We start from the raw sequence: 17,478 nt of genomic DNA, 5'->3' as shown, positions 1-17,478 counted from the left end.
AACAAAAATTAACATTTTTAAAACAAAAATATTAGCATCGTTTCCTTTGCCAGTTGCTTTCTGATTGTTGCTTTCGTTTAAAACCATTCCATATTCTTCTGGCTGTTCAATACCTTCCACAATGTCTGCTGACCTCAACTCATCTTTTGTACAGTTGAGCTAGTTGATATTAGCGTCCAAACAATTGTTTAGCAGAGTAAAACCTTTACGCGATGCACTTTACACTTCTCGCGCAATTAAAGAAAAACTACTTACAGTCAAAAAACCTCAAAATCTTTGCCTCAAAATGCACAAAACCTTTTGTCATATACATTGAAGTATCAAGACCGCGTTAAACAAGGAACTACTATGAGCCTTGATGATCACAAAGTATGTCTAGCTGCCATAGAGTTTATGTTACATGCCACCATAATTCACCGCTTAATTTAGCTATATTTCCTGTTTTATGATTATAAAGATTACGGACATATCAATGGCTAGCTGGATTTATGACTGATGACTTGCAAGTAATGAGCTGCGACTGCAAATTGGCCTGTTAAAGATTTTGTTGGATACATGGATATTAGTTAGTTTCTTAACTTTAGCCTGAGTTTGTGTAATAGCAGCAAAAGTTGAAGTTCTTGAGACTGAATTTATCAGTATGTGGTACACAACCCCTTTCGAAATCCTAGCTGAAGTCTCAATTGGTGAGCCTCCAAGTTCATTGCATGATGATCATCCATTGCTCAGTGAACGTGATTGCGGTTATTGTTGTCAAAATTGACAAAAAGGAACATTGGTCTATTCACAAGCATGACACATATATTTAGACTTTGTACCACATGTTTGCCTGTTAGTTGAATATGTTAAAATTGAACATAAAGACATTTAGAGGGTCCCATCAGTGTTACTTATCCTGGTGGTAAATAGCTGTGACCCGACATTAGATGTGTGTCATGCTGTTACTAATCATAGCGCTAGTACAGCTTGGGAGGATGGACATAATATTACTCATGTAATCGTGACAGCCTTATCTGATGCTCTTGTCAAAATAGCTTTTATTCGCACTCAGCAACGACCTTTCAAGTTCTCCCGGTCAACACCCTACAACATCAGCAAACCTAACATACAACATTAGCAAAACTATCATACATCAGCAAGCCTAACATACAACATCAGCAAACCTAACATACAACATCAGCAAAACTATCATACATCAGCAAACCTAACATACAACATCAGCATAACTATCATACACCATCAGCAAGCCTAACATACAACATCAGCAAACCTAATATACAACATCAGCAAAACTATCATACATCAGCAAACCTAACATACAACATTAGCAAAACTATCATACATCAGCAAGCCTAACATACAACATCAGCAAACCTAACATACCACATCAGCAAACCCATGGGATAGTCTTGAACACACACATATGTGCCGTGTGACCAGTATGTTTAGACTAACAAAGACAAAAACTTGACCATTTTACAATTCAGTAATTCCTGCCTGATTTACATGTGCATGTTCATTTCTCAATTTTCAACACTTTAAAAACTACAAGAGTTGGGTGGAAATGCCAGCTCGTAGCTATGGAATTTGTCTTTGAGTAATTAGAGCCACATTTCTGATTGTGCAATGAGGTTACCATAGTTACGATGTTCGCAACTGTCATCCATCAATCATGCATGGCTATAGATAAACAGTTTTATTTCCCGCCAACATCGCTCTATGCTCTAATGGTTTCATTGTGCCTATCGCTATCACGCATCTTTCTGTGTGTCCACGCCGAAGCATGACTGCCTAGCTTCTGAGCGGTGCCGGCGGATGTGAAATCAGAACTAGACACCCCTAAGCATCTCACCACAAATACTGTTTACTCAGAGTAACTTTAAAAGATTGGCTGTGGAGTATTCCTTTGCCATATCCTGCCTCAAGTTAATTGAATGCTCCACACTTATTCCTCTCCGCCTCGGCTTCATTCATCGCTGTTTATTTACTATCTTGTCATCGGCTTATCTTGATAATCCTAGTGAGGTATCTCACTCTAGTGGCTTCTAGGGCATGTTAAGGGACGCTATGGATCGGCTGCTAAGTGGACGAGTTGAGATTAGACTCTCTCCTTTGCAACCCGATGCTTCTCTCTTCATATATGTGGCACTCATCAATCACCTATCATTTATGCTGCCCGTTTGATGGAGGCTAACGATTCAGAAGGTCATCGCTGATTCCCGCTGGGCATTGCTTATTTCAAACTGAATTATGATCTAGTCCGCTGTAACTAGACATGTCAATTCCTGCGTGAGGCACTTTCTCTAGTAGGCAATTATGTATATGAGAATATAAACTAGTAACCGCCACATGGTATTTGTTAACCACCGCTGCGCCGCTGTAATTATGCTGCCGTGACTACTCATATTCGCTCTGCATACTGAAACAGCTGTAAATTCCATATAGTTTGCAATGGACTGATTGAAACTGCCCAACGCTTGTACCCTTTGTAAACCAAAGAGCGCGTATAATTAGTGAGTCTCCCTTAATTGGACCCATGCAAGCGCAGCATATGGTCATACAATGGGTATCTAAAATTGGACACAAATGGAACAGGGTAGTAATAAGGAAAGTATGTGTTTGGCATTTGACAAAATGAAACTAGGAGAGGACGCCACGCTTCTGGTCTAACTCTTCTAGTAAACCACAGAATAACAAGTAAACAAACTACCGCAATCTCCATACAATAGCAGAGGATCTCTCAATGGTTGAGGGGGTACCTACTTCCATATGTCTGTCAGTTTTTGTCTGTCAACTATTTCATAAAAGGGATGGGTCAGCTTCGACTGAGATCCACTGAGATCCTTTGCAGCGCTATCTGACATGCTCGTCATCTACATACAATTGAAATACCACACCGTGGCTTATATGAAGTTCCCTAGTTCACTTGCCATGCCAGACCAATTTTCAGTTGCATGATCTTGGCTCGCGAGCTTTCATTGAATGATCATCTGAACCCTTCTAACATAGATCTGCACTTTTTGCTGTAATAATAATATTTGCTGCCAAATTTAGAGATGATGATGGATTGCCAAAATTTGTCAAACCATCAAGTACATTTGTGTAAGTACATTTAATGTACTTACACAAAATTTTAGTAGATTTTATTCAAAAGAATCGGTTTTTTTTTCAAGGTTCCTATAGCGGCTCTGTTCGGTCGGTTTCAAGCAAAGGAACTGACTGAACAGAGACGTGTAATGCTGCAACTTGAGCATAATAGCCGATATCAATTATAGTAACTAGTAGACGATAGTTGATAGTATCTAGTGACGTCATTTCGCACGCTTTTCTTCTGAGTGTTTTAATTGCGATCAGGTTTTGTCGATTTTAATCTTGAAACCTGCTGGCAGTCAGATCACCTCAAACACCAAAAACAATCGCAAATGATAAAACAAATGCACTTTTAGATAAATCTACTTAAATCTTGTGCAACTTCATTTTTAAATAAAGGATTAAAACGTTCCCCCTTCCTCTGTCGTTATACGTTTGGTGAACTTATCTAAGAAAAAATTGTTAGTTTCTTTGGAATGGGTAAAGATTTTCCTGACAACGGCCTGTGTCAGTCAGGCTTTTCTGGCCCTGAGCGCAAGCAATCAATACAACACAAAGAAATTATATCTCAGAGGCATAAATTAACTAGCTAAAGCAATGCACCAATCGGTATCTATGGGACTTGTCTAGCTGCATCTTCACAGCGCAGCTATTATTGAGCGCATCCCTTGGTAATTATCTAGTACAAACATATACTACCCTTTCGTTCAAAGATTACCCCAAGATTGTTCTGGTGCTGGCCCAATCATTCAGAGACCTTTGAGTATCAGTAGTAGTTAGAGTTACTATACAGTACTAGTTACATATATGTCATCTCGAGCTAGTAGAAGTTGGTAGAGGTACTATACAGTACTAGCTATGTATGTCATCTAGTGCTAGTAGTAGTTGGTAGAGGTACTATACATTACTAGCTACATGTCATCTAGTGCTAGTAGTAGTTGGTAGAGGTACTATACAGTACTAGCTGCATATGTCATCTAGTGCTAGTAGTAGTTGGTAGAGGTACTATACAGCACTAGCTACATATGTCATCAAGTGCTAGTAGTAGTTGGTAGAGGTACTATACAGTACTAGCTACATATGTCATCTAGTGCTAGTAGTAGTTGGTAGAGGTACTATACATTACTAGCTACATATGTCATCAAGTGCTAGTAGTAGTTGGTAGAGGTACTATACAGTACTAGCTACATATGTCATCAAGTGCTAGTAGTAGTTGGTAGAGGTACTATACAGTACTAGCTACATATGTCATCAAGTGCTAGTAGTAGTTGGTAGAGGTACTATACAGTACTAGCTACATATGTCATCAAGTGCTAGTAGTAGTTGGTAGAGGTACTATACAGTACTAGCTACATATGTCATCAAGTGCTAGTAGTAGTTGGTAGAGGTACTATACAGTACTAGCTACATATGTAATTTTTATTTAGCCTTGTTACTGCACCAAGTGTTCTTCTACATTTAATTGTTTCTTTTGCTATTAGTTAATATCTTTTTCTCGATCATTTCATAGCCGTGATGGATAGTTTGGTTGAATAGAGTCACCCACTGTGTTTGATAGTGTCACAGCTGTTTTCATTGTAAGTGAAATGCATTTCTATTATGCCTAGCCTGAATGTCTCGAGGGCTCCGGTCAGCGCTCTATGAATGAAATTATACCATTCTAATCTGCCATCTGATGTATCATCACGCACTAGGTGACTAAGGCCTTCATGAATAAGAGTCTAAATGATGTAGATCCAGAGCTGCTGCCGCAGCTGCTGCTGGTAAATCCATTTTTACCAACCAGTCAAGGACATAGCATTACTATTAATAGAAACACGTACTCATCAAGTTCATGCGTCACCCTCCTCACATTCTTTGATTAACTCAGAGACCTGTTAATAATCTCAAAATGAAAAGTTTGCACGATCTGTAGACTCATTCCTCAGGTTTTGTAATCCCCTAGATACCACTTTTACGCAAATGCTTACATGACTTGAGTGTCATTTTCACATTTCTGCGAATCTGCGGTGGCTCAGAGTCAATGAAACTTGACGACTGGTGAATGAGTAGAATATGTTTACTAAATATCTACAAAACCGGATTTTCGAAACATTATCTCGATAATCCTATTTAAAAACATACTAAAAAGTCTAGTAAAGACTTTTCAGTATGTTTTTAAATAGGATGTTTTCAGTATGTTTTTAAACTCACTGGAAAGTCTAGTAAAGACTTTTCAGTGAGTTTTTACAGTAAGTGACGCTGCATGTCGCTCACTAGCATTGGGGTGCATAGCCACAACAAATATCTACAAAATGTGTTGGCAGCGCATTTCGTCAGTGTGTGTAGTAAAACCTTAACCCCTTGAGGTGTCGCACTTATGCACAAACACTTTCATGACCGAGTGCCATTTTTGCAGTTCGAATTTGTAGTGGCTAAGAATCTATGAAATTTACAACCGGTGAATGAGTATAATATGCTTACTAAATATCTGAAAATCTGATATATTCCCAGCAGAAATCTGTTTAAATTGCCTATGCAGCAGCTTTAAAGTTAGGACAATTATTTAATTAATAGGGGAAAAGAAATAGACAATGGCAAAATAGTACGCATTTCATCGCAATATTGCAAACAATTTTTAAACATTTATGAAGACTTGCTAGTCAGCAAGAGCTGTCGGCTTATTCATCAGCACGGTGTTATCACCTGAAATACTCATTTTTTACTACTGTGGAACTTCGGTTCTTGAACATAATCCAATCCAGAAGGTTGTTCAAAAACTAAGTTGTTCGAAATCCGAAACAATTATTCCCGTTAGAATTAATGTATGTAAATTTTACTCTGTTCCAAACCGAGATAACAACTTCGGTAAAGTATTTTTTTTTAACATTTTACACCATAAACTGTACTGTATACTACATACTATAAATAAAAACGGGTAGATATAAAACGTGTTTATTTTTAATAAAAGATTTTCTATCTATGATGATGAAAACAGAAAACAAAAAGTAAACATTTCGTATGTTTTGCTCTTAAAACATCGAAAACATTCTACGTTAAGATATAATACTAAAATTTGCAGAGATTGATAAAGAAACAGCAAAAAATACAATAGATCAGTTATATCAAAAACCGTGTGAAAAAGAAAATATAAACAACAATGGCACGTTTACTTCACATCTTTGAAGAAGAATCCTCCTCCAAAACAATTTAGGATAACTCGACTGGAGGAGTAGTGTCCCTAGCAAATCTTTTCGGTAGAGGGATGTCGTCCCACATGGTTCCTTCCTTTTTGTAAAAAATTTATGAAGCGTAACTTGCTTCTCCCTTTGTTAACGAATGTTTCCATGCTGTTTCCGGAGTTGTTCCCAACGTTAAGTTCTAATGCGCATGCTCCGGTTTGGTCGAGAACCGAATTTGTGTTCGAGATTCGAGACGAACAAATCTCAATTTTTTTGGGCGAGAACCGAAGCGTTAGGGAACCGAGGTTCCACTGTATATGATATTTTGAAATTAGTGGTTTATTTCTCATCTATCTGGTTAGCCGTAAAACTTATTAAAACGCTAGCAATTACCTCATATTTCACAAAGACCTCAGTTGAGGCTGGATCGAGTGGGCAGCAGATATTGTCATATTTTTTACTTTTCTCAAGTCACCACTCTTCAAATGTCAAATATCTTGTTTACTTCAATAAAGAACCTGTAGAGATGATAGTTTTTTGCAAGTAAGCTGTATGTTTTGTTTTATTAATATAATATGTTATTTGTAAATAATTTTAATTAGGAAAACTTTAATCCTAATCAAAGGCTACAGTTGACTATCAATAATCACGAGGCCACGCGGATTAAAATTACATATTTATGGAATTCAAGTGCGAGCTAACATTTAACATCTGGTTTGGGATTTTTATTATTATTATCGTTATTATTAAATTGGCTTTACCAAATAGTCACCTGTCTGAAGAAACATCTAGCAAATAACAAGGTTTAGTTGTCATTTGAAATCTAATTTGGTAGAATCCTGATATGGTGCTTGTGGATATTTCAGAGAACAACACTAGCTCTTTGGCCAACTCAATTTTATACGTTATTCTAATAATGCAAGTTCATAAAATATCTAGCGATTATTAAAGGTTAGACAGGAAGAGTTATCTGAATATAAATTTCCTGATAATATTATGCGACGCTTAAAGTATTATAATAAATTAATATTCTTTTGTTTATCGCTGCTTTGAGAGAATTGAGAAAAGTAATTTACAAGTCATAGGAAACCTACTAACATATATTAACATACCTTAAATGATGTTTCTGATATTAAGTATGGTAGCAATACAAAGAACTCGGCTTCAATTCATTCCTCATAAAAACATCAAAGTTAAACCATAACTGTCACGAACAACTTTTATCGTATTTGCTAGGTAAATCAGACACGCTAATTCCGATTTTGCACTCAAAATAAAGATTAGTCCACTAACTTTCAAAGTCATTTGGGCTTTTTTAAAGCGTTTCAATATCCGTTTCGAAAACAACACAATCGGCATTACAAGCTCCGCCCATAAATATGTGACGAAACCTAGCTTTTTCAGGAACGAAAGTTAGGAATGTTTAGTCCGATTTAGAATAATAGAGATGGGTGTCTTAAACCCCATTATTATCTAAATTCAGCCTGTAAAATAATTTCAGTTTTTTATGAAAGGTAGATAAGCTATTTAACATTGCTTGTAGCTTGCTACATGACGTTTAAATGGGCTGAACGCCGAGAAAAATGAGCTCAAAAAGCGCGGTTTTATCACAAACTAGCGTTGTTATCGCGCTTTTTTAAATATGCAATGCTAAATAGCTTATTTTCCTTTCAGAAAAGACTGATATTATTTTTAAGGCTGAATTTAGATAATAATGGATTTTAAAACACCCATCTCCATTATTCTAAATCGGTCTAAACATCCCTACGTAACTTCTGTTCCTAAAAAGCTTGGTTACGTCACGTATTTATGGGCGGAGCTTGTTATGCCGATCATGTTGTTTTCGAGACCGATATTAAAACGCTATAAAAAAGCCTTCATTACTCTGAAAGTTAGTAGACTAATCTTTATTTTGAGTACAAAATCGGAATCAGAGTGTCCGATTTACCTAGTAAATACGATAAAAGTTGTTCGTGACAGTTATGGTTTAAACTCGCCACAAGCTTTTTCTGAGGCTTCCTAACGAGACTTGTGTAAACAAAATGGCCACTTGTTTATCTCAAGGGCATCCTGACTCGAGGGGCTATAAAAGTCTTAGCATTTTCAACCAAACAAGCATCGTAGGCAGCTCCTCTACTCACTGACTCAAAGGTCGGCAACTGACGGTCTCAATTTGATTAGTGTGAGGAACTAATGTGATTCCTTGATCAATGGCCCTGCTGAAGCTCTCAAGCTTTCGGTAATTCACCTGCTGTGCCTGCCTCACACTCCTTTTTGATACAAATTCCATGTATTATATAGCTGTACGTTTTAATAACTGCCGAAGCAGTCTATGGCCCTTTTGGACCTTTCCCATGTTTTCTAGGATTGAAATTGTATCAATTAAGTGGGTAACAAGCCTTTCTTGTAAGCACCATTTTAAATAGAATTATATTATGGAATTATATTGTATATTTGTGTTAAGCTTGGATATCAGCAGTTTTTAGTATGACATATTTGAGTCTTTCAAAGATCTTTTAAAACCTATGATGTTCCCTGTAGCATTGTAGGCGCATGTGTGATAAAACATTGTCTGCTATGGGTCGCATCATTTGCGCTATAATGAATCATTCTCCATGGTTTCATTGATGCTAACTTCTATGAGTGCTAGCCCCTAATCCTAGTTGCTACTGGTCCTGAGGCATCTGTTACCTAGTCACTGTCGCTGTAATTCCCATACTAGTACTACCAGCGACTGATGCTGAGTTGAAATAAGTTATTTTTCAATACCGGCCAAAAATGGCCCGATCTTCAAGTGAGGGTGAATTTTGTGGCATTGCTTTGTGATGGCATCTGTCATCTATTATTCTTGCCCATGTCCTAAGGCTGGCTTACTCTCGGGCAGGCGTGACCTAGATTTTCAGCATTCCTGCTCTACTAGCTGGCTGCAATATCTCTTGTTTATTAGAGAAGGGAAGGCATTTGAGCATCTCTGGTTTTACTCATACAAGCCAAACAATGGGCTGCTTAGCAGGCATCTCCTGCTTACTGAGGCGTAGCCTAATGATAGAATTTAGACTCATCTTCCTTTCTGTTTTACTGCGCCAAATGATGGGGAGGCGTGTCTATACCCCTAGATGCTATCTCTAAGCGCTTGGTTATTACGCTCCACCATCAAAGTGTCATAAGGTTAGCTATGCCCTTCCTGGGAAGATGTACCACGCTAGCTCATCTTCATAGAAGCATCGCTAGTGTAAGTATTGACATCTACGCTTGTTGCAGCCGCTTCTCTTTATTGACCTCAGTTTTCTCTCGAAACCTCAACATTTGTGTTACCTTGTTTTATTTGATGCTTCCAGGTGTGAACCATTTTAAACTTTATCATGTGTGTATCGTGTGTTCATGTTTTGACCTTGATCTTGCTTCTGTGTTATTCATGTTCATGCTGCCTCCTTGCTTGTTTTATAACATGGTTCATAATACCGTAGTATTTATGTTGACACGGTAAATATTTTTGTTTCTGCGAGTTTAGAACAAGGTAGTTGAAGGTTTAGTACTTCTACCAGTTTTTTTTTATAAATTTACTGTTTTCTAAAACATCGCCAAATTTTCAGGCCTTCATATAAGCAGAAATCAAAAGCTACTTGAATACCTTGGTTGAGTTTAGTCCAAATTGTGAGGCATTTTTTGGAGTAGATTAGCACCTTTCAGTCTAATCAGCTGGCACAGGATTCTGCAGTTTACTTCCATTACTTCCAGAGGCACTTTAGAACATTTTGGTACAGATTCCATAACGCATAAATCTAATATACAAAATTTAATATATTGTTACTATTCTCTCGGTGTGATGTCCCTCACATTTGATGCTGTTCACCTTCCGGGTCAATACATATTCTTGGCTCCCGAGAGCACTTCAGTTAGGCAAATGTTATCGCTAGTCAGGGTGTCATCTGCGAACAGGGTTATCTCTTCCAGCACAACAACTCAGAAGTAGGTCATCCTTCACGCTCTGATAGATATTAAATGCCTAGCTCATCTTTGTGGTATGCTTCCCTAGAGTGTGCTAGCCTGTGCTCTTCAGTGCTATAAATCTTGCTTGGAAATATGCCAGATTTTCTGCATATTTTCCCTGCTGATGTATTTTTATAAGTTAATGCTTGCCTGCCAATATGTTTGCCGAACATGACATTCCTGAAGACTAACTCATCAATCTGCATACTAGAGTTAGTTTTTTGACACTTGTTTGTGAGCAGGATCTTGTAAGCATGTCTTGTTTCTCAAGGTCAGAAGCTTACTTGGCCGGTATTTTCGGGTTGCTTTCTCTTCTGTTTTGGATCATTGCCCAAGCACTTGGCATCGTGGTTGCTATCTTTGCTTGATCATTTCAACAGCAGGAAATGCAACAACGATTACGCTTGTTGGTTGCACCTGAAACAATATAGAAGCTCAGAGCTTGGCATTGTCTGTACTCCTGCTCTAATTGCCCTTTTCCTAGCTTCCAGCTAGACACCAAGTGATGTTTGCCATCGTTAACAGCTTAGGCATGCAAATATCTCCAGCTTTTTTGGATTTAACAACAAGCTAAGAAACTAGATATATAAATAAATTCTTCAGTCGGCCTAACAGCATCAGTAGCCAATCTCAATGACTGACTGGCTGGTCTAGTGACGTAGTCTATACCGCTTATCATTCCTCCTGCCAATGTGTGCATCTATTGGACGGAGAACTGATAAGGGCTCTAGTCTATAAAATTCATCAGACTCCGGTTGGTCAATAGCTGACCCACTAAATCAAACATGACTGTTGCTGTAAACATCAAGTTATCGCCTGTGTGACGACCATGTCGGAGGGGGTGGCATCCTTGGCATTTGTGTGAATTGGTTTGTGGTAAGTCAATGGATATGTTGAACTAGTTATGAGGTTAATATGTGCATGACAGTTGCCTCCTGTGTTTTACATAACCTTTACAAATGCCTGCTCTAGCCTGTTTGCTAACTAAATATTCACACCTGCTATCTATCGCTTGGGCTTCCCTCCCTTCCCACACCACAGAGTATTTGCCATCAATGCTAACTAATGCATTTTAAATACACCATCGATTCACCCAGTATGTTGTCCGCTTAGCAATGGTGGTATCCCCTACCAGTATCTGCCACCGCCCTTATACTGTCAAACAACACTTGCCATCATGTGTCAGTATGAAAAGTAGTTTTCCTTTTATCAATAGCCTTGTAAGCTCATCTGATGTACCGGGCAGTTTAATGAAGTCTTTTGATGCGATTCATTAACTGCTATCAGATAAAAATCTGCATACAGCATGGCTTGCTGTTACACAACCCCTCATGAGTTGGCAGCCGCCATTTCTTTGCCACAACTTAGAGTGAAGACCTCCCTTTGTGTTTGGATTGCTAATCAACAGTCTACAACTAATAGCAGCCGTGACCCATCTAGATTGCCTGACCTGGAAACTACAGTTCGGGGTTCAATTCCCAAAACAAGGCCATCTTATATGGTTCTCTACTGTCGCTCTCTCCTGTTGAAGAGTTGTGTCATGGGCATGTCCCCAGTCGTCGAGGTTCCCTTGGTGGCTGGACTGATGTCCTGTACCCATACATGCCCAGCCAAGATCACAGACCCATTGTTAGTGCAACAATGTTCTTAAAAAAACATGCACAACCTCGTCTTGCAGTAAGCTAATCAGACTTCATGGATTGCTCATGCAGCTAAAAAAAATGCTGTGGCCCTTCATCTCCTGGCTCATTACTTCAACTCTATTGGAAGTCATTTTAGGAGGACAATATACCAGCATGTAAACTAAGTAGCAGTGCTAGATGCGTTGAATAACGGAGTCATGCTCATCAAGGGCCCTCTTCTCAGCATTGACCTACATTCTAGTAAGCAAGCAAGTGGTTAAGTAGGTTTCATAGGAGGGCCGGTCCTAATTACTAATACATGTACATGTACTAGCTGTTGTGATAAGTCAATGTGGATCTGCGTGCCAATAGATTGTTGTGAGAGGTAGCTGACAGGTGACCTGCCAATAGTCTAACCTAGTAGAAAGAAGAACTAAATAAGAACTAAAGAAAGAAGTAAATCATGAGTTTTAACACTGTTTTGGAGTTGCTTTCTCATTAAACGGTACTAGTAATAGTAGAAAGCAGAGCCTGTATTTGGACTGTATTTATTAACAGGCATTGTTATTGTTGATTTCCATCTCTGGCAAACATGTACATGATTATTATATTGTCTAGCTTGCTAATGTACATCATTGCACAAAGTAATACATTGAGTGGTGCATTTGACTATGTATAATCGTACATTTTGACATTGTATAGTCGTTAATTTCGACTATGTTTAGTAATATGGGTGCGCTCAGTCCTGAAATGCTGGTTATAGAGAATGCTGGTGCAAGCTTTCTATTGTACTCCAGCAAACTCACTGGCCCAGAAAAATATCTGAAATAATTGAGTTAGGCAACAAGATGCTTATCTTATCTTGTTGCATCTTTTGAAACCTTTTTAGACTTCATTGTTACAAGAGAGCATAGGAGCTATTGTTACAACCACTCCTATAACTTCGTTAATGTTATTCTCTTTCGCAATTCCCATTAGTATTCCCAGTTTAAGAATGATGACAAGTTTATCACCATAGCAACTAGAGATTGGTCATAACACGTGTTTACTCACCCTTCAAGTGAGTGTGACAAGTAGGAGTAGTTTGCTAGTACAGGTGCTAAATGCTGCTTTATCATCAAGAAATGCTGACAGGAAATAATTGAGTTAGCATCCTGAATATGTCTATAAACAATTCAGCTGCAAAACAATTGTTACTAAAAGACAAGTGATTGTTATGTGTATATCAACAGCCTTTGGAGGTTGTTGAAATTGAGAAAGGAATTATTCATACTTCTTTCTTCCTAAGCTAGTCTGATATATCCTGGTAAGTAATAGATTTGAAAAAGAATTGCTGCCCTCCAATGCAAGAGTTTTCTAGTTCTTGTTGAAGGCAACTTTTGCTGATGCTTTGCAATGCCAGCATTTAGTTTGAGAGTCATATTCTGAACTCTGTTCTCAGGGAGTTGCTCTAAGCTGTGTATGATGTCGACCGGTTGTATTAATAAGGTCACTAGCGCTAGCTGTTGCGTGACACTGAGTAATGCTTCAATCTACTAGTTCATAAACATTACTAGTTTTGGCTGCAGGAGTTGTCTACAGCTGAGTAGATAATTCCTAATATTAAGTTGAGAAACAGTAAGTACGTATATCCACAACTTTTCGTTTTTACAAAATAAGTTGGATAGACATACTTTCAGCACTGATGAATAAACATTTTCTTAGAAATGCACCAAGTTTAGAAGCTGTCTTTTCATGGCTACTTCGTGTTATGACACTGAAAAACAACGCAAACCATTAAGTATTTTCCATTGGCTAATGGCAGCCTGAATTTGTTTTCACAGATGTATGGGGCTGACCTGGCATCTTTTTGATGAGTGATCTCCGAGGATGAGAAATCAGATCAGTTAGGAAAAATGCTCTATAGCCAAGTGAAATAAAACCATAACTGTAGCGATACACTGTAAACAAACATGTTTTTAGATATTTTATTTGAGGTCAAGGTTTAGATTTAAAATAAAATCTATTTGATTATTGTAAAACTTTAAAAAAAATAGTGGCAAAAACTAGGTATTCCATTATTAATGACCTCTATGGTACATACTTGTACATTACATTATTAATGACCTCTATGGTACATACTTGTACATTACATTATTAATGACCTCTATGGTACATACTTGTACACTACATTATTAAGTTCAATGATCTCTCTCTACTGTACATGCTGCCAGAAAAATGATAGTCTGTTATTTTGGTTGAACAAATAGTGTCACTTGAGAAATTCTTTCATTTCATTCAATGAATTAATGTAACAGCCCTGGAACTTTGAAATGTGAGTATAATTAAAATATTCTGTACAAAATATTTACTAATGATTGTGGACATCTGAATGTTTACCTACTGCTTGCATCAACAATTACAAAATTTGTTCACCTAAAAAAGTGCTGGTTTTACAAAAATGTAAATAAAATAACAGTGAATATTCTTCAGGCTCTCTAAACCGTAAAATCAGGAACTGCCAAGTCTACTTTGAGCGTTCTCGTTTCACTCATAAGCTTTAAGAATTAGTCCAAAGTTTGATCGTAGAAATAAAGGCTACATCATTGGCAAGGTAAAGCCTAGGACAGAATGAAGACTTGTCTCAGTTGGGTTAGCACAGAATCTGCTGATAAAGCCGGGTCTTGTAGCCAGCATCCCTCACTTACCACGAGTAACTGTTAAATATATAGTTCTGGTTAATGTTCGAGTTGCACATGTACAACTTCAGTAGTTGTTCATTTAGAGATCTAGCTGCGAGCTAACCAAAGTCAAGTTTTTGAGCTAAAAATGTTGGTTTACAGCAGATTCATAGCATCCAACCGGAATTCGATCAAATAATATGGTAGTATTAATAAATGAAACAGTTCCTTGTATTTTTCCCTCATTTCTGTTTTTGCTAAAAGTAACCCACTATTAGGTGCCAAGAGCTCGAATGGTACTTATTTTAGTCTGTCAGATAACATGGCAACAACCTACAGACATTTTGATTTTGCAATTTTATGTAATCTTGCTGGTATATCTCACACATATTGTCTGATTGGCTCATCTTAGTCTAAGACAATCACACATAGTGTTTGATTGGCTCACCCATAGAGTTATCTCCCCCTAGAGTGATAACAGTGCCTTCAACAACATGAGCGTCTTCGGTGCCAACAAGGAGCATTTAGGTCACGCCCCTTTTTTGTGCTGGTCAACCGTAGTGATTGACTAGATCAATAACATCAGCCATGAGAATGGTTAAACAATAATCATGAATTTCCACAGTTAAGATAGTAACTAATGCTCATATTAAAGGAATGATGATTATAGTTTATTACTCTAATATATGCTTATTATTTAAAGCAATTCCATACCTACATGACTTGCAAAGGCACTGAATAGCTAGTGTTAAGTAAGTGAGTTAATGCAATCAGTTACTCATAGATAAGATAGATAGTCATACTGAGGTTGTATTACATTAGTGCGATGGGAAGCTAATCGACTGCCAACAACTGGAAATATTGACATTGTATGGTGATAGAGTGATTCATTGACACCACAGTCCACAAACAGCCCTTGCATGTAATATTAGATTTCAATACATATCAATCAAATACATAGACTAGCTTGAAGCAAAGATGTCCACTAGTTAGTGGACATCCTTGCTTGATGTAAGCAAACAAAAAGTTTGAAAGTTAGAGTGGCAAATGTTGTTATATGTTAAATAAAAATAAATTATACTTAATAATACTAAATTATAATTGTCTAAAAATAAAATAGGCTTTTTTATTACTTTATTTATTAAATAATTTTTTATTGTAATCATAGCTAAACAGGTTATATTTAGCCATTACTTACTAATTATTTCACATTTACATTTAAACATTTGCATTTTCATTTTTCTTCCTAATTTATTTCAACAAAAAACTTCTTTCATGATATGAAGTTTAAAAGTTGTAGTTGTTTGAAAAAGCGTGAAAACATTTACAGTTGTTTTCTTTTTCTTCTTAATTCATTTAAACTGCTTAAAAATATTTTCTCATGATATGAAGTTCAAAAGTTGGAATGGTAAATGTTATATAAAATAAATTTTATGTCCAAAAACTTTTTTATTATTGGAGCAATGCCGGGTAGTACAGTTCATAGTTGATGGCAGCCGATTAGCTTCCTATCACACTAATGTAATACAACCCCAATAGGACTATCTATCTTATCTATGAGTAACTGATTGCATTAACTCACTTACTTAACACCATCTATTCAGTGCCTTTGCAAGTCATGTAGGTATGGAATTGCTTTAAATAGTAAGCATATATTAGAGTAATAAACTATAATCATCATTTCTTTAATATGAGCAATAAATACTATCTTAACTGTGGAAATTCATGATTCTTGTTTAACCATTCTCATGGCTGATGTTATTGATCTAGTCAATCACTGCAATTGAATAGCACAAAAAAGGGGCGTGGCCTAAACGCTCCTTGTTGGCACCAGAAATGCTCGTGTTGTTATCACTCTAGGGAGAGATAACTCTATGGGCTCACCTTACTATATGACATATTTTATCTGATTGCCTCCCCATAGTATATGACACTCACATACATTATCTGATTGGCTCACCTGACTCAATGTGGGCTGCGCGAGCTGCTCCCTATAGCCTTTCATTGCTCGTCTAGTAGATGATGCATTCAAATATAGCAAATGTGGTGTCACAATGTCATATTCATTGGCTAAGGCTTTGCTATAATTCAATTGCGCTCCTGTAATTCCAGACCTATGTAAGCAAGTTAATTTGGCACTTTGGGGTGCAGTCGTATCAGGAAATTTTTCATTAATGTAGAGTTCAAGGTTGTCTTCCATGGAGACTGCTGATTGGCTAGCTTCTGATGATGCACTCGCTGACCTCAGGGATTCAACCAATGTGAGTGAGCGAGGTTTGAAGCCGTCATTAGGAAGTGTTGACATATTGCTCGCCTCAGAGTTGGGTCGAGAGCGAGTTTTTAAGAGCACCTCAACATCCTGCGTTACTTTCTCTGCCAGCTCAGCTAAGTCAAGCTTAGATGGCAGATTTTCGGCATCGATTGGTGTGGAAGGTAGCTGTCTGAAATTATTGGCGTTGCATATATTGAAAGTTGTTTTTTCTGTGAAATCAGGTGCTTTCCTCACCGAGAACTCCGAAGTTGTGAGCTCTGAGAAGGCGGGGTCATTTTGAAAGTCATACTCTTCATATTCACATAAACTGTCTCGATGTGGAGAGTATTTAGTTGGATGATGGTTCACAGAGGCATCGGCTGATAGAGTGCAAGAAACGATATTGTTGTTGTAGTTGGTCTCTAGTTGGACAACTCCTACTGGAAGCACATCTTCCACTCGAATACACGAGCTGTTAGTCACATTGGTTTTACTCGTATGTTTCAAAGACGTTTTTCCTAAAAAGGTTACAAGAATTTATAATACTGCAACACTTTTAATTATGAAACGCGTTCAATAGTCACCCATATTCAAAGAAAAAACAAGACTACGTCTGACATGCTGGGTTCCTCCTTACTTATTGTCACAATGTGTAACCTGCTGTGCATAATTCTCAGCTAAAAAAAGAAGGCAATTACTGTAAC

General features: G+C 37.5%; 1 protein-coding gene and 1 long non-coding RNA gene across 4 annotated transcripts in view; both read right to left on the bottom strand.

The window, feature by feature from the left end:
* Nucleotides 1–783: 783 nt before the first annotated feature.
* On the bottom strand, nt 784–10,855 carry LOC137396234 (uncharacterized). Its single transcript, XR_010978500.1, has 2 exons — nt 9,883–10,855; nt 784–1,083 (listed from the first exon to the last, which is right to left on the bottom strand). It is a non-coding gene; the product is annotated as an uncharacterized lncRNA (long non-coding RNA).
* Nucleotides 10,856–13,819: 2,964 nt separating this feature from the next.
* Nucleotides 13,820–17,478, bottom strand: part of LOC137396233 (uncharacterized) — a 29,448-nt gene continuing 25,789 nt past the window's right edge. For all 3 annotated transcript variants that reach the window (XM_068082417.1, XM_068082418.1, XM_068082416.1), the window contains exons 11-13: nt 16,484–17,292; nt 14,008–14,559; nt 13,820–13,931 (exon numbers count right to left, since the gene is read on the bottom strand). In XM_068082417.1, the coding sequence (XP_067938518.1) occupies nt 14,464–14,559; nt 16,484–17,292 (905 nt within the window). In that variant the 3' untranslated portion in view covers nt 13,820–13,931; nt 14,008–14,463. The remainder of the gene's footprint in view (nt 13,932–14,007; nt 14,560–16,483; nt 17,293–17,478) is intronic.

This window comes from Watersipora subatra, chromosome 5, assembly GCF_963576615.1.
Source record: "Watersipora subatra chromosome 5, tzWatSuba1.1, whole genome shotgun sequence".
NCBI lineage: Eukaryota > Metazoa > Bryozoa > Gymnolaemata > Cheilostomatida > Watersiporidae > Watersipora > Watersipora subatra.
The sequence above is the reverse complement of the archived record's forward strand: the minus strand, read 5'-3'. Positions and strand labels throughout refer to the sequence as shown.